Source organism: Saccopteryx bilineata, chromosome 2, assembly GCF_036850765.1.
Source record: "Saccopteryx bilineata isolate mSacBil1 chromosome 2, mSacBil1_pri_phased_curated, whole genome shotgun sequence".
In the NCBI taxonomy this organism is placed as follows: Eukaryota; Metazoa; Chordata; class Mammalia; order Chiroptera; family Emballonuridae; genus Saccopteryx; species Saccopteryx bilineata.
In genome coordinates, this window is record NC_089491.1 from 31845020 (window position 1) to 31867266 (window position 22247).

At 43.6% G+C, this 22247-nt stretch overlaps 1 protein-coding gene across 3 annotated transcripts; it reads left to right on the forward strand.

Annotated features, from left to right (window-relative positions):
• The first annotated feature begins 5955 nt into the window (after window positions 1-5955).
• BAAT (bile acid-CoA:amino acid N-acyltransferase) lies at window positions 5956-20138 on the forward strand. Of its 3 annotated transcripts, XM_066256632.1 has the most exons (5): window positions 5956-6172; window positions 12341-12467; window positions 14388-14889; window positions 15420-15622; window positions 18829-20138. In XM_066256632.1, the coding sequence occupies exons 3-5, from the start codon at window positions 14427-14429 to the stop codon at window positions 19420-19422; spliced, it is 1260 nt and encodes a 419-aa protein (XP_066112729.1). In that variant the 5' UTR covers window positions 5956-6172; window positions 12341-12467; window positions 14388-14426; the 3' UTR covers window positions 19423-20138. The 3 variants fall into 3 exon arrangements, with proteins under 3 accessions (XP_066112729.1, XP_066112727.1, XP_066112730.1); XM_066256630.1 differs by lacking the exon at window positions 12341-12467; XM_066256633.1 differs by lacking the exons at window positions 5956-6172; window positions 12341-12467 and adding an exon at window positions 7915-8048.
• Window positions 20139-22247: the final 2109 nt, after the last annotated feature.

Consider the following 22247-nt stretch of genomic DNA (forward strand, 5'->3'; position numbering starts at 1 on the left):
AGTTTTAGTTTACATTTAGTGTTAAGAAAGTGCAGTTTTAGTTTACGTGTCTACAGTGCCTGCATCCCTTCCTCCCTCCCTCCTCCTCTGCCATTCACCTCCGTTAGCTGCACTCGTCTGTTTCCAACGTAAGAATATAGTACTAAATAACACTTTTTTCTTTTATTTCATATATATTTTTATGCATTCGGAAAGTATACATGAGGGCTTCTTAATTAAAAACATGTCTTTTTTCATAATTTAGAATGGTTTGGGGATGTTTCACAGGGCTGGAATGGATTAAATCCACTCCCTCTGAGGAGGGAGGGAGGAAGGGATGCAGGCACTGTAGACACGTAAACTAAAACTGCACTTTCTTTTTTTTTTTTTTTTCTGAAGCTGGAAACAGGGAGAGACAGTCAGACAGACTCCCGCATGCGCCCGACCAGGATCCACCCGGCACGCCCACCATGGGGCGATGCTCTGCTCACCAAGGGGTGATGCTCTGCCCATCCTGGGCGTCGCCATGTTGCGACCAGAGCCACTCTAGCGCCTGAGGCAGAGGCCACAGAGCCATCCCCAGCGCCCGGGCCATCTTTGCTCCAATGGAGCCTTGGCTGCGGGAGGGGAAGAGAGAGACAGAGAGGAAGGCACGGCGGAGGGGTGGAGAAGCAAATGGGTGCTTCTCCTGTGTGCCCTGGCCGGGAATCGAACCCGGGTCCTCCGCACGCTAGGCCGACACTCTACCGCTAAAACTGCACTTTCTTAACACTACATGTAAACTAAAACTGCATTTTCTTTACTTTAAACAAGACTAAAACTGCACTTTCTTTACTTAAAATGAAACCACAAAAACTTAATTATAAAAAAACTGCACTATTTCAGTTATTTTAAATGGGAGAAATTTGTTTGATATACGAGTTGACTGACTTATAAGCTCGGTTACAGAACGAATTAAACTTGTATCTCAAGGTACCACTGTACCTCATAAAGTGGGATCATACAATTTGTATCCTCTCGTGTTTGGCTTATTTCACTCAGCATAATGCTTTCAAGGTTCGTCCATGTTGTAACATGTGTAGGAATTGTCTTCCTTTTTAATACCAAATAATATACCATTTTTTGTATATATACCTAACATTTTATTTATCCATTCATTCATCAATGCACATTTGGGTTAATTCCACCTTTTGGCTATTGTCAATAATGCTGCTATGCATACTGGTGTATAAATATCTGAGTCTCCGTGTTCAGTTCTTTTGGGTGTATACCCAGTTGTAGAACTGCTTGATCATACTGTAATTTTACGTTAACTTGTTGAGGAACCACTGTACTGTTTTTCACGGTAGCTATACCATTTGAAATCCCCACCATCAATGCACAATTGTCCCAATATCTCCACATACTCACCAACACCTTTTTTCTGTTGTTTTGATAGCAACTATTGTGGCAGGCCATGCTTTGAGTGAGGTGGCTTTATTTATTTAAGACAATCCCTGAAGAGGACTGGCAGCTGAGAGTTGTTTCGCAGAAGTGCTCCCAGCAGCAGGGTTAGAAATCCTTTATTCCCAAAGGAGGATCTGAGTGCAGCCTCTACACGTACACCACAATGGCTTTCTCAGTTCTGCCACTTATGGGACCCTCTCTGTTTTTCTGAAGATTTCTCTCTTTGCCTCACATGGAGATTGACTTTCACAAAGCCATTTCTTTTCCAGTTACACTGTCTGTTTCTGGGGATAATATTTGTAATTTGTTAGACTTATCTGCCTTCTAGTTTCACTGAGAGTGTGGTTATTGGTTTCTATTGTTGTTCCCCAAAAACAACAGTTGTTTATTTTTGGGAAAAGGGGAGATTGGAGCAAAATTGCTCCCATATTCCTATTGAAAGAAAAAGTTAGAAAAATTGTTATAGTTATGTCTGGGTTTTTTGAGTCTTTCAAATGAATCTTCACAATAGATTGTTTTCAAAGACTTCTAATGGTTTATACATTGGTAGTTTAAGAGAGATGAGAAGAGCAGATCCAAGATGGTGGTGGGCTAGGTGGATGTTAAACTCACTTCCCCTCAGGACCAAATGGGAGTTTATAACTAAATTTAAGAACACTCATCCTGAAAAACCAACTCAAGACTAAATGAAAAGGAGTCTCATACCAAGAATTCACGAAGAAGCCACCTCAAGACTGGTAGGAAGAGCTAAGAGGCAAAAAGGGCTGGCCCTGCTCTTACAGGTGGCAGCTGAGGTTCTGGAAGAATATCTCAGCAGCGGGGAGAATTCCCCCTGTGAAGTGTGGCACCTAAAACCCAGGTCAGACTACCCAGCTTAGAGCACCAGAGCCAAGAAGAGGTGCCTGCATAGCCTTTGGCTGTGAAAAGCAGCGAGGTTTCTGTCTGCCTGAAAGAGATGGGAATCTGCAGAGATACTGGTACCCTCTTAAAGGACTAACACACAAAATGTTGTTCAGAGCCACTTACCCTGGGATCTGGTGGAGGGAGGGCTGAGCGGACTAGAGACCTGTGAAGAGAGCCTGAGGTTAGCAGCTCTGGGGAGTGACACATTTAGAGACAGCCACTGGGACCCCTGTTGTAGTCATTCTCCAGTATTGCAGGCACCATCTTTCTTGGGCAGAACACTCCCTTCTGTGTGGCATCAGCCTAGAATCTGCTATGATTCTATCTAAGTCTTCATGGTATAGCCTTATTTAGTAGGTGTTCTATTGGGTCCAGTAATGCAGACTCCTTGATTACCTGAGTTCTGTGTCCAGGAATGTCCTTTGTGTGGGTTATGTATTGTATGTTATCCTATTGTAATTGAGTTTTGACTGCTATTGACCCATCGTGCATGGGATCTAACCTCAGTTTGACTTACCATGAGGCTTTACTGCAACCAGTGCACATGAGCTGCTGTGCAGGCTTTACTGCAACCAGTGCACATAAGCTGCTGTGCAGGTGCTGACCACTGGAAGCAGAATATGCCTCAGCTGGGTTCAGTGCCTGACAAGCTCCCCTTTTGGATATGTTGCTTATAAAGCTAACTAGCCTGCTCTGGGAGTGTTGGTTCTGGGCCTTTTAGGAGAGAGCCTGGTGCAGGCCAGTTCAGGACACTGCCTGGGACTAGTCCTCAGCAACCTGTTTGGAGCTACAAGCAATCCACGGTTTGTGGCTGCCTTTGCTGGGCTTATGAGCACATGGAAGGACCAAGCTGCACACCTAGGCTGGGAGAAAGCAACTGTCCCATCCTCAGGAATTTCTCTCGCCCCACCCTGTAGAGATTAGGCCCTGCTGAGGAGTCAGCAGTACTGGCTGGGGAATGGAAGTCTAGACAGACTTGGGGGTGACAATGACTTGGTTGTCTGGTTTTGAAGATGGAGCCATTCCCCTTACTGACCCAAGAATTGGTCTGGTGCTTCCTTCTCAAGGGAGACTCAGTGAACCATTGTCCTGGCTGTATGCAGACCAGATCACTGGGCTCTGGAGGCTATGTCTACCCAATTCCTGGTGGGTGGGTCCCCCTACTTCTGTTAGGGGAAAAATCCAGGTCAGATCAAAACCTGTGGACCTAAAGTTGGGGATAATCCACCACCTTTCCTAAAGCCTGGCTGGCACCTGCCCCACTGGGAAGATCCACTAGCCCCACACTCCTGACTCTACCTGCGGCCCTTTCAGTGGCAGAGTCTAACAAGCAACCCGCAGACAGAAGCATATGGAGATGAATCTCAGGGGGCCTTGGGTCTTTTGCTGACCTGCCCCAGGCCCAGTGCTGGTAAAGGCCAGCCTAGGTTTGCAGCTTGGTCCTTCCATGTGCACATAAGCCCAGCAAAGGCAGCCACAAACCGTGGATTGCTTGTAGCTCCAAACAGGTTGCTGAGGACTAGTCCCAGGCAGTGTCCTGAACTGGCCTGCACCAGGCTCTCTCCTAAAAGGCCCAGAACCAACACTCCCAGAGCAGGCTAGTTAGCTTTATAAGCAACATATCCAAAAGGGGAGCTTGTCAGGCACTGAACCCAGCTGAGGCATATTCTGCTTCCAGTGGTCAGCACCTGCACAGCAGCTCATTTGCACTGGTTGCAGCAAAGCCTGCACAGCAGCTCATGTGCACTGGTTGCAGTAAAGCCTGCACAGCAGCTCATTTGCACTGGTTGCAGTAAAGCCTCATGGTAAGTCAAACTGAGGTTAGATCCCATGCACGATGGGTCAATAGCAGTCAAAACTCAATTACAATAGGATAACATACAATACATAATCCACACAAGGGACATTCCTGGACACAGAACTCAGGTAATCAAGAAGTCTGCGTTACTGGACCCAATAGAACACCTACTAAATAAGGCTATACCATGAAGACTTAGATAGAATCATAGTAGATCTATCTAAGATGTAGAAACAAACACAGAGGCAACTGAAAATGGTAAGAAAAAGAAACAAGCCCTAAATGACAGATTAGGAGAAATCCCCAGAAAATGAAATGGAGATAAGCTATTCAATGGATACAGAGTTCAAGGTAATGGTTATACGAATGTTCAAGGAACAAAGTGAGAACTTTAACAAAGAGATAGCAAGCAAATATTGTTGATTTTGTCATTGTGAAGGTATATTTCAAGAATAGAGTATATTTTATTGAATAGTTGTTTTTTTGGTTTATATTTTTAAATATTTGTAATATCATACGTAGGTCTTGGTTTTTACTATTGTTCCAGGTCCCACAAATATAGGAGATAGGCTTGTACATTACAAATGCTCTCCCTTCTATAAAGGAAGTCTCAGTAACATGGCTCTGGCTAGCTGCAAGGAAAGCTGGGAAATGTAGTCTAGCCCAGGAAAGAAAAAAATGGACGGTATTTGTTGAAAACATCATGGTTTCTACCATACACTGGCATGATAAAAAGAAACCTTAATAACTTTCAAAACACCAGATTCTTTAACCTATTTGGTATCAGTGGTTATGTGCATTGTTTGCTTTAAATTACCAAGTGTCAGCTTTCAGAATTTTAGATAATTTACTGCAGGTTCAGTTTTAGTATTGATATGCAAGATGATTTTCGATGGTTCTGAAACGTTTTTTACTGATTAAGCATTTATGAAAATGCAGGCCAGGTGATTTTGAGAGTACATTTATAAAAGCTAGGGACAGTGGAAGAAGAAAGGACATAGGATAGAAGAAGCAACGGGAGAGCCACGGCCAGGCTGCTTTGGCTCTCTAGAAACAATATGGAGAAGAAATGAGCCTACACAGGAAGTCAGAGAAAAGGCGGCCTTGGGGTCAGTTTTAGGGGTTTAGTCTGGGAGAAGCTGCCACTGCCCATTGGTCCCCTGGTTGCAAGCCTCTTGGGGACCCTTAGAGTTTTGGGGACTTATGGGGGAAAAAGAGAAGGAAGTGAAAGGCAGGGGTATGTTCTTGGGAGGGAGAGCATGTGCTGACTTGAGGTTTTTAAAGGCTGAGGATTTAGGGGCAGTCTTAGGGGAGGATCCAAGAGAATATTCATCAGCTCTTCCAGGTGTGTCCTTTCAAGGTCATGGCCTCCACCGATTAGTCAGTGCCAGCACAGAGGATCATTAGTGATGGTAGCTGGTCCTGGTGTCCCCCACCTAGTTTTGCTGCTTTTCTGGGCCTGGGGCTAAAATACGGCTGATGCCTAGATGTTACCTTTAGGGAAGTGACCTTCAGTATCTGGCTGTAAATGGCTTGGCCAGTGTGTTCAGTTCTCTGACTCAGTTTCCCTATTCTACTTGCCAAGAAATTTTCCTAGCTTCTTACTATCTCCTGCCTCAGTTAGATAATCATCTACTTTACAAAGTGTTCCCCCCTGATCCTGATCTTTCTGGTGGGGCTTAAAACCACCCTGCTCTGAAGATGGATAGTTGGAATTCACCTTTTTAGGAACCACCACCAAAAAAAAAAAAGGCTCAAAGACCAGAGCCATGTGATGAAATATGAGACTGTTACAAAACACCAGCAGAAAAACACTCCCACTAGGCTGAGCTCCTGCCCAGACTACTAGCAGAAGCTGGGACTCCAGTCACTGGGGACTTACGAAGAAGGAGCTGCCTGCAGTTTCTGTGGGGACAATTGGAATTTTGAGCATTAGGCTGAGGTGTTCTGAATGCAAATCACAACAGCAATGAGCTAGTGTCCAGCGCTGGCAGTTGGCTCTGCAAGGGGTTCTGCATCAAACTGCTTCCTGCCGCTGACTTCAGGGTGAGTGTTTGGGGAATGGGCTGTCACAGCCTTGCGGAAATGGTCTGCTTTCTGATTTGAGTGGCCAGGCACCTGGCAAGGCTGCTTTCATTTCACTCTGAGCATTTCTCTCATCTCTGCAGGTAGCACAGTTCTCAGAGGGACCCTCGATTAACAAGCATTGAGGTTTACTGCTCCGGAATGCTGGGCTGCAAAAGTCAGGGTCCAGCTCATGTGAATTTACGGAGAAATTGTTTCTTGACTCAAGATTTTCCCCCCCTAGGATTTATTGCTTGGAAGGAGGGGGAGAAAGTGCTGGTCATGGAGAACGGAAAGTGTCAGGCTCCTGAAGGGAATGGAACTTTTGTTTCTTGATTAGCAACGTTAACGTCTAGGGAGGACCTTTCTTTCTTTTATTTCTTGCCTCCTGGTGTTTTGGTGTCTTGCCAGTTTTTGACTGCCCTGACTGCAAGCAGGTCAAGCTCTCCCAAGGGCATCGGCTTGATCTAACCCCCCCCCCCCCCCCCCCCCCCCCCCCCGGAATCTGGAGGACTGGAGCCGGCTCAACAATGTGGTGGTTTCTTGTCTTCCCTCTCCAGCCACCACAAGGCTAATCCTGTGTGAGCCCGCTCAGGGGTGGTTTCTCGTCTTCTGGTTGCTTTGTATCCTTGGTTTTATCGACTCAGCAGTGTGTGGGGTAGTGCCTTCTGCAAAAAATGAGGAAGCCTGGACATCTATCTTCTATTGGATTCTGAGGAGCCTCCAACTTCAGTAGTAGTGTATCAAAATTCAGTTGGGCATCCATTCTTTCTTCTTCATACTCTGAGAAGTTTAACTCAATTTTTTGTCTTTTGCTTTTTCATCTATCATTTATTATTATTTTTCATTTAATTCCTCATTTACTGAGCAATTCATATGTGCCAGGCAGTATTTTGGGAGCTGAGGAATAGAGTGTAGAATAAGGTATAATTCCTGCTCTCGAGGAATAATTTATAATCCAGAGTAGTGCCGTCCAACAGGGTATTCTTGTTGGAATCCAAGGGAATCCGAAAGACCAGAATAGGAACCCTGCCAGGCACTTCTCCGGGAGAGAAGAGCACCGGTTACAGACTAGGGGGAATTATATAGTGTTTGGGGAGAGCCTGAGGGGATACAGAAGCAAAAGTTCTGGTATGTCCGGAATGCTCCTCCTTGGGGGGCTTGCCAGCTTCTTGGAATTCCTGTCTCAGGGGCGATAGTCCAGTAAGGGTGAGGTCTGACAGAGAAGCGGAACATCAAGAGGGCCGTTTGGAATTCACGTATCTATGAATTCTGTGATGATGGAAATGGTCTATGTGTGCATTGTCCAAGGCAGTGGCCACTAGTTACATGTGCCTACTGAGCAGTTAAAATGTGGTCAGGGTGACTGAGGAACTAAATTTTGACTTTTGTTTATTTTTAATGAATTAAAATTTAATTGGCTGCATGTGGCTGAGATGACAGATTTAGCTGATGAAGGAGAGCGAGCCCCCTTTCTATTCAGACCGGCTATTTAGTTAGATGGTAAAGGCTGGCGAAGCTCAAGGTACCAGCTCTCTGGGTCCTTGTCTCACATACCCAGAGGATGGCCCTGAAACAAAATGGGCCCAGTAACTTCCACACAGTTGTGACACACCGTTGCTGAGAAACCAACTCTAGCCTGCAGCAAAATGGTCACGAAGCCTGCAGCTCTGCCCTGAAGGGGTGTGGCAGTGGGCTGGAACGTCCTGCTCTGGAACCAGAGAGGTGGATGGGAAAACCGCCTGGTGGCAGCCTCCCCATAAGATAGGGAGAGACGCGTGAGAAAACCATTTTGGGAAGCCTCCTCTGGGGGTCCTCGCTTTGCCTGCGAACACAAGGAAGTTCTCCAGGGTACAAGGTAGAGCCTTTCCCTGCAAAAAGTCTTAAGTGCTAGAGGCCAAAGGTGTTAGACTTTACCCTTAAGTGAATCTGGCAGCTATGGCTCAATAACTGTTTGCTGTTAGAGGAAGAAAGGGAATTGGGGAGAGAATATAATTTCAATAGCTATTCAAAATAACCGGTTCTTCTACTTGTTGGATGGTTGTGGTATATGATTTTCTTTCCAATTTTCCTGGAACCATTGCTCCCTTTCTAAAATTGTTTGTTAAAGAGGAAGCACAGTGAAGCAGGATGGATTGTGTTACCAAGTAACGTAATCCCGCTGATCAGTTGCTTCATTATAAAGACCGATTTATTGTTGTTGTCCTTTGGGAAATGAGTTGGAAGATTGCAATTCCCCATCACTAATCTTATGAGGCTTGTCCCATTCTTTTTTTTTTTTTTTTTTTTTAATTTTTCTGAAGCTGGAAACGGGGAGAGACATTCAGACAGACTCCCGCATGCGCCCGACCGGGATCCACCCCGCACGACCACCAGGGGCGAAGCTCTGCCCACCAGGGGGTGATGCTCTGCCCCTCCGGGGCGTCGCTCTGCCGCGACCAGAGCCCCTCTAGCGCCTGGGGCAGAGGCCAAGGAGCCATCCCCAGCGCCCGGGCCATCTTTGCTCCAATGGAGCCTAGGCTGCGGGAGGGGAAGAGAGAGACAGAGAGGAAGGAGAGGGGGTGGAGAAGCAAATGAGTGCTTCTCCTATGTGCCCTGGCCAGGAATAGAACCCGGGTCCCCCGCACGCCAGGCCGATGCTCTACTGCTGAGCCAACCAGCCAGGGCTTGAGGTTTGTCCCATTCTTTCAACCCTTCTCTTCCATTTTAAATTTATCTTCAAAAATCACCTTATCGGACCATAAACATCTTTGTAAAATGCAACTTCTTACTAAAATATAGAAGAGTGGTATGATAAATAACAAAATGAGAAAAATCCCCTAAAAACTGCTTGTTATTACAATGCTCTTCTTACACTATCCATACTTTGTAGTGTTTACAATAATAGCAAAGGGCCAGGGTACAGCTGAGTTGCAGTGTATAAAACTTCTTTTTATTTTTAAGTGAAAAAGGTGAGATAGAGTGACAGACTCCTACATGCACCCCAACCAGGATCCACCTGGCAACCCCCCTCTGGGGCTGATGCTCAAATCGACCAAACTATTCTCAGTGCCTGAAGCTAAAGCTTGGCCCAATTGAGCCAACCACTGGCTGCGAGAGGGGAAGTTTAAGAAGAGGGAGAGAGTGGGGGAAGAGAAGCAGATGGTTACTTCTCATGTGTGCCCTGACCGGGGATCAAACCTGGAATGTCCACATGCTGGTCCAACGCTCTCTCCACAGAGCCAACCGGCCAGGGCCAAAAATTCATTTTGTGGAATGCAGACTTCTCTCTGATTTTCTTCCTCAGATAAAGTTTGTTTACACTCTTAACTTCTACCAAGCATAAGGGGAGTTTGGAGATGTTCTCCAGGGAGGAGAGGCAAACATTACGAGCCCACTATCCTCCTCACCATGCAATATAGTGCTCACTAACCATCAACAGCCTCCCCATCTTCATCCAAAACTGAGAATGCACTCAACCACTTGAACAGTTCATTTTCATACTTCCCAATGGGGTGACCTGATTTGGTTGCTCAGTTACTACCTGTCATTGCATATACTAGCATCCTATGATATTTGAAGTTCAAAAGTTGTTTCTTTTTTTTCCAATTAAGAGCTCTTGTGGAAACTTTAGTGATATTTTTCAGAACCTTAGGGCTCCTCAGAACCCCAGTTGAGAATCCCTGGCGTATATGTACAAGTTCTTTGTGGTGTGTGCGCGTGCGTGTGTGTGTGCGCATGTGTGTGCATGTGCACCTACAATATGTTGTGTGTATTTTAATCCTAGATTTTTCTTGTTTCCACCGAATTGATAAGGCAGTGTTCTCTAAGGAACAGATGACACATAGACCTGTTAAGTCAGAGGTCTGGTAGGCTTACAATCAATTTTTGAAAAGGCAACTTACAAAACTTTTTCTTGGATTCCTACCAAATCTTTATGAAGGCACACCCTGCCTTGACCACTGATGACAGAAGATGACTTAATGTAGCCCGTATTCCAAGGGAAATGACACTAGGGTTACTAACTTTATGGCTTCCTCTTAGTCTTTATTTGGTCAGGAAACCTAAGACACCATTCACAAGCACATACTATTCACTGATCAAGTGGTCTCTCTCTCTCTTTCCCTCTGTTTGTTGCATGGGTTTGTTTATGACAAAGCTACATCATCTTCTTAGGAGAACTGCTTCTTTTAGGAAGTTTCACTATAATCTAACTCTTGCATATTACTTGGTATAAATGGCAAAAAATTTAGGTGCAGAATAATAATGACAATTATGAGTAATTTCTGACAAGTCAAAATCAATAAATAAACACATTTAACAGAAGCTCCAGAAGAATTAGGAAACAAAATGTCTAGCATTCAGTAGTTGGCTGAGAGCTGAGAGCCCAAAACAAAATTCTAGCTTTAAGACAGATTCTCTCAAAGACTGAAGTCTTCTGAAACCTACCTTCTTGCATCTCCCTTTCCTTTTACATTTATACACATAACCCCCGTCCTTCTAAATGAGCCACCCTTTCTTCAGGAGCTTCTTAAGATAAAAACAATCACATTTCTCTCTGTCTTTGTCTCTCTCTCCTCACACGCCCACACTCTAAGCCCAGAATGACTTTCTGTGATTTTCTGAGCACATCTTCTGAATCTTGTAAAATCAGCCACATACAAAGAGTCCAGGACCAGGACCAGTGTGTGGCAAAGGAGGCTCCTGGTGTCCAAACTTTCAGGAGTTTGATCATGCTAATAAAATTTGCTACCTAGCTGCCATTTTGCCTTGCTCTTTGTCCTGACCCTGATAGAGTGACTAGTGGTCTCTGAGTTTCAATTCTAAATTCCCAAGAGGAGAACAACCCTGGCACATCTTGAATCACGTCTTGCCCTGATCCAATGACCCCCAGGGTTGAGGTCACATGGTATAAACATAGCTAGTGAGAGTCCATCTCTGGGCTTTAGGAGGCAATTCTCAGGTAAAGAGGAACCATGACTTGGGAAGAAACCTCAATATTTTATATTACAAAAGCACTCTGGAAGTAGAGTAGTTTTATTACATATTTGGTGCTCTTTCCCCCCTGCCCGTTATGAATCTCCTAACTCCTAAGCATGTCCATGGGATGCTACATGAGTATCAACAGGATCCTTAGAGTTTAAGCGCATTGTCCCTGCGCTGGAGGAGTTTGCAGTCCACTGGGGAGGATCAGATGAGAGGCAGGACGCGTGCTGGAGAGTGGGGATGGGAAACAATTCAAATGAACTCAACTTGAAAATAAAATCTATATTGAGTCAATCCATTGTAGAGAAGTTTTGAGAAGGAAAATAATAATAAAAAGAATAGGGAAAGGATTTATAAAATAGGGGAAATTATTGATCCTTTCTCCATAATCTTTTTTTTTGGGGGGGTGGGGGCAAAGGAAATAGCAGCTACAGAGGCTTCCAGGAAGGGTCATGTCAGAAAATACCTAAAGAGCACCCACATATTACAAGGGACATGGGATTTTTAAAAAACATTGTCCCATCTCACTGACACAAGTGAAAGACCCATGAAATTTGAAATGATGCCACCTTCTTTTGTCAAGAATGTTCCCAATACAGTATTGAAGGAAAACATGCACAATCATTCAATTAATTCAACATTATTCCATTGACCGTGAGTTTTAGTTTACATAAAATGGCCAAAAGCGCAGGTTGTTGATAGGGGATTAGGTTGGGAAGGAGTATGGTCTTTGCAGAAAATCACTTTTTTTTTTTTTTTTTTGATTTTTCTGAAGCTGGAAATGGGGAGAGACAGTCAGACAGACTCCCGCATGCACCCGATCGGGATCCACCCAGCACGCCCACCAGGGGGCAATGCTCTGCCCACCAGGGGGCGATGCTCTGCCCCTCCAGGGCGTCGCTCTTTTGCTACCAGAGCCACTCCAGCGACTGGGGCAGAGGCCAAGGAGCCATCCCCAGCGCCCGGGCCATCTTTGCTCCAATGGAGCCTCGCTGCGGGAGGGGAAGAGAGACAGAGAGGAAGGAGAGGGGGAGGGGTGGAGAAGCAGATGGGCGCTTCTCCTGTGTGCCCTGGCTGGAAATTGAACCTGGGACTTCTGCACGCCAGGCCAACGCTCTACCACTGAGCCAACCGGCCAGGGCCAGAAAATCACTTTTTAAAAATAATTTATTGATTGATTTTAAGGAGAGAAACAGAAACATCAACTGTGTATGTGCCCTTACCAGGGATCAAACCAGCAGCCTCTGTTCATCAGGACGACACTCTAACCATCCGAACTATCTGGCCAGGGCTACAGAAAAGCACTTTTAAAGTAAGCGCAAAAAGGCATTTTCCCCTTGATTATTGCCTATCTCTGATGACTTTTTCCACAGCTAAGGATTGAATACAGTGGTGGGATTCAAATAATTTAGCAGCCGGTTCTCTGCCCTAATGACCGTTTTAAGTATAAAAAAAATGATATACAGAAAGGTAGCTTATTATTTCATGCATTTAATACTTAAATAAGAACAATAAAAGAGGTACACAAAACTAAATTATGTTATGAGTTTTAAAATATTAATGAAAATATATTAAATAAAACCTAACAAAAAACAATAAAACTGTTATTTAAGGTATTTCCATATTGCTTCTTGATTGACGTCCTCACTTTCAATTTTTTTCTCCTATGGATGGAATAAACATTACTACGGGCTCTTAGAATATGCTGTTGCACAGATGAATGTTAAAGAAGAGTAAGGAATGTAAATTTGTGATTTCCACATTGGACAGCTGCCCAGGCACCCACCTGAGAGAGAACCCTGATTACAAGTGCCATTTTAACAACTGGTTCGCTGAACTCAACAAAAAATTAGGTATTGGTTCTGCTGAACCATTGCGGACCGGCTGAATCCCATCACTGATTGAATGTCAAGAACCCCTTTTCTGTCCCTGCCTTGACAGAGCCAGTTTCTTTCCCAGAAGCTTTTCCACTCAAACCTAAAGCCTTTATTTCGTATTCCCCCCCTAAAATTAAGGATCTCTTGAAGAATCAAGCTTTTTGAGGAGTCAACTACTATTACAATGTATGTGAAGACACTGTTGAAAAAAATAGTACATACCTGTCAGAGTTTCATATGAGAAATTTTTTTTAGAGCTAAATTTTGGAAAGGGCTCACTCCCACCCTCCACCCCCAGAACTGGTAACTGTTTCTATGAGAATAATTAGAATGGCAAAACTGACTAGCTGGCCTTTTCCCCCTGGCTCTCACTAACTCAGGGCCAAACTCAGCCCTCAAAATGCTCTACTACTCCTGCTCCAGGTTTTCTTGCCCAATGCCTCTCATTCTAGTTCATAGTTTCCCAGATCCCATTTTGTTTTTATTTTCATCTGTGTTTGTTTATCTGTAAACAGGTTCAAATCCTTTAAGAAATGAAGTATAGAGGAAGGGAGGAAGGAAGGAAGGAAGGAAGGAAGGAAGGAAGGAAGGAAGGAAGGAAGGGAGGAGGGAAGGAAAAGAAAAAAACACCCCAAATTTTCCTTATAATTGAGCAGAGTGAAAAATGGTTAAATGTACATTAAAGTCTCTTTACTACAAAACACATTTTTACATTTATCACTCCCTTGGGAAAGCATAAAAGCAGAGACAAGATCATAAACTTTAATTTTCCCTTTAAAAAAGAACAATAATAGGTACTGTGAGAAGAGCAAAAGGTCAGTTTTACAAGGGCAGAGAGGGATTAGAGACAAAAACAAACCCCACAATATATTTGTTTATGCCACTGTAACCCAGATAGGCCTGGGGATGGAAAAGCAGCACCGATCCTTTCTCTAAGCCCCTTATCATGCATTACCCTTTTGGTAATGTTAATAAACACCCTGCGAAATTGGTCACATGGGTATTACCTCAACTGAGGCATCAAAGTTCAACTTACTTTTAAAACCACGAAAGCCAGATTTACTGCAGTGTTATAATGGATAAGGAGGCTGTGGTGTCAGCCTTAGCTTGAATTTCCAGTTCTACTGTTAATTATTTATGACACTTTGAGCGTGCCAACTAATGCGTTTCCTCCTAGGTATCAATAAAATGAGAACACTGAGTACTCTCTGCACATCCTCTTCTCCCTCCTCCAAATGTTCTGGGTACCTTGCTCTCTCTAGAAATCTAACTTGGCCAGACCTAACGTAAGCTTTGTCTGGAGTTTTTTTCTTGGAATTTAAGTCTCTAACTCAAAGTGTCCTCTTCCACTGCAGGTCAGGAAATACCATTTGTGATCCCTTAGCCATCTGCCAATGTTCCATCTGACAGCCACCCCAGCAAGTGCCCTTGCTGATGAGCCTGTGCACATCCAAGCGACAGGCCTGCATCCATTGCAGCTGGTGACCCTCCATGCATCTCTGAAGGATGAGAAGGGAAATCTGTTCCAGTCCAGAGCCTTCTACAGGGCAAACCAGGACGGCGAGCTTGACCTGAAGCAGGCTCCTTCACTTGGGGGCGACTACATGGGGGTCCATCCGATGGGCCTTTTTTGGTCTCTGAAGCCTGAGAAACCTTTCAGGAGGCTGTATAAGAGGGAAGTGATGAAGAGCCCCTTTTTGGTCACCCTGAAACTATATGACTCACTTTATATTGAAGAATCCCCCACAGTTCAGCCCAGGGCCTGCCAGGTGGTACAGCGCTGGTTCCACCGCCCTGGGACGCAGCGGGTGCAGATCCGAGAGGGGCGCCTGCGAGGAGCCCTTTTTCTCCCACCAGGTGAGACTGATCATTTTTTTTTAAGTGAGGGGAGGAGAGATAGAGAGACAGACTCTTATATGTGCTCAGACCAGGATCCATCTGGTAACCCCCCTCTGAGGCTGATGTTTGAATCAACTGAGCTATATCCTCAGTGCCCAGGGCCATGTCTTGGACCAACCAAGCCACTGGATGTGGAGCGGAAAAAGGAGAGAAGAGGAAGAAGGAGGGGGAAAGAAGCAGATGGTTTCTTCTCCTGTGTCCCTGACTGGGGATGGAACCCAGGATGTCCATACACTGGGCTAATGCTCTACCCACTGAGAAAACCGACCAGGGCCAGAGACTAATCTTTGATGGTAGAGAAAAAAATTGTTGATGGAAATAAAAACAAAGACAAATAGCATCAAATTATTGAAGAACTAGTATTTCCCACAATCTATTAAAACTAACTTCCCTTCGTGTGTTTGTGTGAGGAGGTGGAATGCCCTTTGCTCCACCTGTGCTGTCTACTTGACCTCTGTGCCCCCCACCATTCTCCTCTCTTCTTTCAGGAGAAGGCCCTTTCCCAGGAATCCTTGATTTGTTTGGGAATGTAGGGGGTCTAATTGAATATCGAGCTAGTCTTCTGGCTTCCCATGGCTTTGCGGTCCTGGCATTAGCATATTTTGCCTATGAAGACCTGCCCGACCGGCTGCAGGAGGTAGACCTGGAATATTTTGAGGAAGCTGCCAACTTGCTACTAGCTCACCCCAAGGTATTTAAAATACTCTTCATTTTACCTTGCAACCTTATAGTAAAAAACAAACTAAAAAATCACAGATGTCTGTCCTGTCCATTTAACCAAATTGTTTAGACTTGGGCACATAGCACCTGTTTATGGTTAAAATAGGAATGCTAATATGTACTTTATAGGATTGATGTTAATATCTACCTTATAAGACTGTAGGGTTGGTTAGAGACAGGTGTAGTACTTATTGGCATAAAGAAGACAATAAAAAGGGTAGATATATTATGATTCTTTTTAGTGGGACAAAAGCCAAGACTTCTTATATTTAAATTTCTTATGATCTCTTCACAAGTGGCTCCTCCATGTTTTATCAGCCACCAACGTCAAATCTCAAATCAGCCACCAATTCTCAGGCTTGACATGTTTGCAAACTTCAGTGATTATCTCAGTGTGAAGTAAGGCTAGCATAAATCACATGAAAGAGTCCTAAGACTAAGAGCAATGCAGAAGTTCAATATCAGAGCTGGGCCATGAGTTCAGAACAAGATTATCAGCAAAATTGACTTGGATGTACCATCTGACTTGGCTGAATTAGCTCTTTAGTTAGTTTGAGATCCAGGAGCAGAATGAGGCCTAAGGTAAAGGTTCAATGTCAGGAGCTTTGGAATCTGGAAAGGATGGGTCATTTTAGAATTCTCTGTCAAATGTCATTATACTATTGAAAGTGTGGTCCCTGGACCAGAGGCCTCAGCATCACCTAGTAGCGTTTGCTGGTAGACTCTGAGGCCCCATCTCTGAATCAGTATCTACATTTTTAAAAAGATCCCCAGCTAATTCACATGCACATTCAAGTTTAATAGGGACTAGAATAGTACATCTGATAACTCACCTTTTCTTTTTTAGAAATTAAACATCAGATGATGATTCAGTTCAGTTCAGGAGGTCACAGAGTACTGTTATTTGTGGTAATGACTAAAAAAAAAGGACCCATAGGGAGAAATGTCACATGGTCAGGTGTCAGGAGTGACATTCTGTTAAGTTGAACCATATTCACTTATTGTTTTGTAGCTGAAAACTGTTCAAATATCAGTTATTTCATATGATTCGGCCTAACAGTGGTAACACCATCACACCAGCTAACATGTAGTGTCTGTTTTTTAGACTATGCTCAATACTTTGTATGCACTGTCTCATTTCATGCTCACGAGAACTTTGTGAAATAAGTACTGTTGACATCATCCTCATTTTTCAGATGAGAAAGCACGGTCAGATAAAGTAATGTGCCCAAACTACACAGCCAGTGCCAGAGCCCTCTGGCAATGTCTTTGCTCCAGAACTGAAGTCATCCTGACTCCCTGACTTGTATTGTTTTCTCCCTTGGGTAGCCCTGACTCTTTTCCAGGTGAGAGAGGATATGATTCCTATGGAAACACTATCAGTGTCTTCATCTTAATTGTCACCGCCATCATCATCATCATCCAATATATGTGTGATTTTTCTAAACCTCTTTGTCTTTTTTGAAAGGATTGACTACAAGGAATTAAATCCCATACAAAATGTTTTTTTTTTTCCATTTCAAATTTAACCATTTGTAACATTGTCTGAGGAGAAAGGGCAATTGGCAAAATCACTTTGGAATTAGATTCAGCAGAAGGGGTTCAACCCCCGCTAGGCCCCTTGATACTGGTGTAACCTTGATCGAGACTTAAACTTCCTGAATCTCAGCTTTCTTGAAAGGACTAACTGAGATAATGTGTGTAAAGTACTTAACCTAGGGTCTAGAGCAGGGATCATCAACCTTTTTCATCTCATGGCACACATAAACTAATTACTAAAATTCTGCTGCTCTGACCAAAAACAGGTATAATTTAGATTCATTCTTGTCAGACAGCTATTGTTGTGTTGGCTGTTGTCATTTTTTTTAATCTGACAATCTAAGGGAAAAGAGGTCAGTGTCTTTGACTAAATAGTCAGGTATTGCATGTTTTAAAATTTTTTGTGGCACACTTGGCTGAAAATTGCTGGTCTAGCAAATAGTAGACTCTTAGTAAATCCACTTTGTCATCTTTGCCAATGTAGTGTCTTCCCTTTCCCTTCCCCCACATCCTCAACCAATCCCAAAGGGTTTTAGGTTCTCCTCATGAATCTTTCTCAATATATCGACTCTCTTCATCCTTCCTGCCACTGTTTTAGTTTGCTCTCTAATCGTTGCTCACCTGCCATACTGCAGTTGTGTATTAATCTGCTTCCTAGCTCCAGTTACAGCCCTCTTCTTACGCTCCCAGTTGTTCCTCAAGCAAATGGTTTCCAAATATGGATGCCCACTGGGTTTCCTACAGAATATAGTATCAGATTCTTGGCTCTCTCAACCCAATTGCAGTAGGAACTTGAAAAACTGAATCTCAGAAAGCTCTAATTAAAAGTTTTTTTTTCGCTTGACCAGGTGGTGGCAAAGTGGATAGAGTGTCAGATTGGGATGCGAAGGACCAGGGTTCAAAGCCTCAAGGTCACCAGCTTGAGCATGGGGTCACTGGCTTGAGCATGGGATCATAGACATGACCCCATGATTGCTGGCTGAAAGCCCAAGGTTGTCGGCTTGAGCTCAAGGTCACTGGCTTGAGCAAAGGGTCCCTGGCTCAACTGTAACCCTCCAGTCAAGGCACATATGAGGAAGCAATCAATGAACAGCTAAGCAGCCACAACGAAGAATTGATTTTTCTCATCTCTCTCCCTTCTTGCCAGTCTGTCCCTAACTGTCCCTCTCTCTGTCTCTGTCTCTCTAGCTAAAAAAAAAATAATAATATTTATAAAATGCTAGTTAAATATGAACTATGCTAACATAATATTTGAAAGAACCTAGAAAACCTCTTTTATTAGCTGGAGAGAAGAATTTGATTCTTCGGAAAGCATATCTGCCTCTGCTCTTGTGATGTTGTATGCTGCGGGTAAATTTAGGCTTTTATAGAACTCTGCCTTTGAAAAAATTTTTATTTATTGTTTCACTTGCTTCCCAACAATAATCCTGCAAGGTAAGTAATATTTTCACCCCCATGACACAGTAAGGCTTAAAGAGGGGAGGTAGGTAGTGTTCTTAGTCACAGAAGCTGGCGAACACAATGCCAGGACACCCCTCCCCCCATTTTCTAACTATTCATTATATGAGTTTATGGCCTGTTGCACAACTCCTTCTCAGTGTATGGCCTGTAATGGGTTCACTTTATTTTTTGTTTCAGATCCAAGGGCCAGGAATCGGAGTGATTTCCGTGAGCAAAGGTGCAGAGATTGCGCTGGCAATGGCCTGCTTCCTGAAGCAGGTGGCAGCCACCATCTGCATTAATGGGCCCAATGCTATCCTTGACTTCCCGCTCAGGTACAAGGATCTGGTTATTTCACCTATCCCCTCATCTATGGAGAACATGCTGACGGATGTTTCAGGAGCTACCATCTGCCTCTACATCAAGGGGGACACCCGGAATAAACTAAATCAGCAGAGCGTGCTTCCTATTGAGAAGGCCCAGGGTCAGATCCTCTTCATTGTAGGAGAGAATGACCAAGCACTCAACAGCAGAGAATGTGGTACACAGGCCTTGGAGCGACTGAAGAGTCATGGGAGAAACAATGGAAGGATGCTGGTCTACCCCGGGGCAGGCCACCTCTTAGAACCGCCCTATGCACCCCTATGCTATGCTTCCCAGACCTATGGCCATTCCATAACCCTGCTCTGGGGAGGGGACCCTACTAAGCATGCGGCAGCCCAAGAGCACGCCTGGGGAGAGATCCGGAAATTCTTCAGACAACACCTTACTCAAACTAGAAGCCAGCTCTGAGCAAGGGCTGAGGGTGACATGGGGTAGGGAAACAAGAAATGAGAATAAGGCAGGGATGTGGTAAGCAGAGGGTTCTCTTCTGATTTTTCTATATTCACAGTCAACTTGAATGAACTGGATGAACTGGAAGAAATTTGGGACCTAGGCATATGTACATCTGGAGTATTTTGGATAAATTTGTATGTACTTTGAATTTTATGTTAAATTGAATCTTAGTTTATATGCACCAGAATATGTTATTTCAGTGCAGACTGAATAATCTTTTGTACCCCAGGTTGGGAGACCTTGGGTCCAGGTGTTGCCAATCTATATAAATATCCTGGAGCTTCCAAGTTACTTACAGAAATGTAAGTAATTTCAACTATTTTGAGTTGAATTTCTGACATTTGATATGAAAAGTTCTAATATCACCATCAAGTATAATACTTGCTATAGATTTCCAGAAAATAATTTAATTTTTTTAAAGACTGGGGATACTTCTTTTTATTCTTAAGACATATTTCTTAGTACAGGTTCTATCAGGAGTAGGGTTAAATTTAATCAAATGCTTTTTTTACATTTATTAAAATTAAGTGAGTTAATATATTTAAAGAACTTAGAACAGTGCCTGGCACACAGCAATTTCTATATGAGTTAGCTATTATTATTTTCATAATGCTTTCTCCTTCAATCTGTTAATGTGGTGAATTACATTAATAAACTAATTTTGCTTATCATCTGACTTTAATAGATGAATTTCTCATATTGATTAATTTGGGTTTTAAAATTTATTGTGGGCCCTGGCCAGTTGCTCAGTGGATAGAGCATCAGCCTGGTGTATGGACATCCCAGGGTCAAATCCTGGTCAGGGCACATATGAGAAGCAACCATCTGCTTCTCTTCCCCTCCCTCTTCCCCCTCCTCTTCCCCTCCCACAGCCAGTGGTTCGTTTGATTCAAGTGTTGGCAAAGGTCTTGAGGATAGCTTGATTGGTCCAAGCAGTGGCCTCAGGCACTAAAAATAGCTTGGTTGATTTGAGCATCGGCCCAGGACAGGGGGTTGCTGGGTAGATCCCAGTCAGGGTGCATGTGGGAGTCTGTCTCACTATCTCCCCTCCTCTCACTTGAAAAAAAAATTTATTGTGTAACCAACCTGGTCATTTATATTTTCTCAGAATTTCACCTATATTTTCTAGAACACATTTTTTTTTCATAATTTTTCGCATATTCCATTATTTATTTGCATGCTATCTCTTTTACTTCTCAGTCTGACTTGCCAAATATTTGTCTATTTTATTAATCTTTTCTAAGAACAGCTTTTGGTTTGTTTATTAGTCAATTGTATTTTTTTCCCTGATTCATCAGTTTCTGTTTCCTTAAAATAAATTCACTTCTTCTGCCCTTTTCGTTTTTATTTTTCCAGCTTCTTGATATGTAGTATTCTCATTTTGTTAATTTCTAGAAAGCTTCTGATTTACTTCTCCCACCTCTTAAAACCAAGAGTACTTTTCCCAGAGCACAAAGTATCATCCTGTAGATTACTTGCTGGTCGGAAGGAAGAGGGGTGAGGAACAATGTCACTTTGCAATGGAGGGGTCAGACAGTCACCACCAGAACAAACTGATCAAACTTATCATCTCTAAAAATGGTCAATTTGACTTAATATGCTTCATGAGGCAATTTAAGGTGGAGTGCCTAGCACTACTTAGAACTACTTCTAACAACACTTAAAATCGATCCTACTCAAGGCTTTAGATCAAATGTCTTATGAATATAGTGGCTAGAGAACAAATTCAATGGCTTTTACTAAGAGACAAACAAATCCAGATTGTGGGTCATTTTAAGACCTGGTCTCATTACAAGTTTGTTGCATAAAAAAATTGAGATGTTTTTACTTTGTAGATTTTTCTTTTCTTTTTTCTTTCTTTTTGCGTGGGAGTGTGGTAGGAGTCTGTTCAGAGTTAAAGACTTAAGGTGGCTTTGCTCCAGTGGAGCCTTGGCTGCGGGCGGGAGGAGAGAGACAAAGGGGAGGGAGAGGGGGAGGGGTGGAGAGGTAGATGGGCGCTTCTCCTGTATGCTCTGGCCGGGAATCGAACCCAGGAATCCTGCACACCAGGCCAATGACTCCGACGGGTCTACCATATCATGCTTTTTACTTAAAAAAAAAAAAAATTACGTCTCTTTTGAATGCTGATGAACAGGAGACATCAAATCTTTTTCGCCTGCAAACTACTACCTTCTTTATTAGATCTAGCTAATAACACTGTTTTGTCTTTTCCAAATAGCTCCAGATATATGGAAAAGAATTATATAGGCAGATGGGGATCCTCAAACCCCTCAGCGAGATCTTCTGAGAATGGCTTTTAAGATACCTAGAGGCAGAAAAAGCCCAACAGAGATCAGGGGAACTACCAGCTTTTAGGATACACCCTTAAAGGCTCCAATGCCCCAAAGGGGTCTCATAGGATGCCATCTGGGTCCTGCTTCAATAGTGGAAAGGAAGGTCATTGAGCTAAAGCCTGCCAGGCTTACATGCCTCTGCTGTGAGGAAACAGGGACACTGGAAGGTGGGCTTCCCCCTCACTCCTCTAAGGGAGGGTTCAGTCTCTTCCAGCCCTGCTCCAGCCACCTATGACCTAACCCTGCCCAGAAAGCTGGGGTTTGCCACTGAAGGCTGAAGGTGCCCAGGCCCGTCGGCCCCATCTACGACACTGTGGACGAGCCTAGGGTATTTGTTCCAAGAAGCAGGTAAACTGATCTCATTTGCACAAGGGCCACTTAACTATGTTTTGCCTGAATAGTCAGGTTTTTTATTCTTTCCTCAAAGATCTCTGTTGTGGGTGTTGA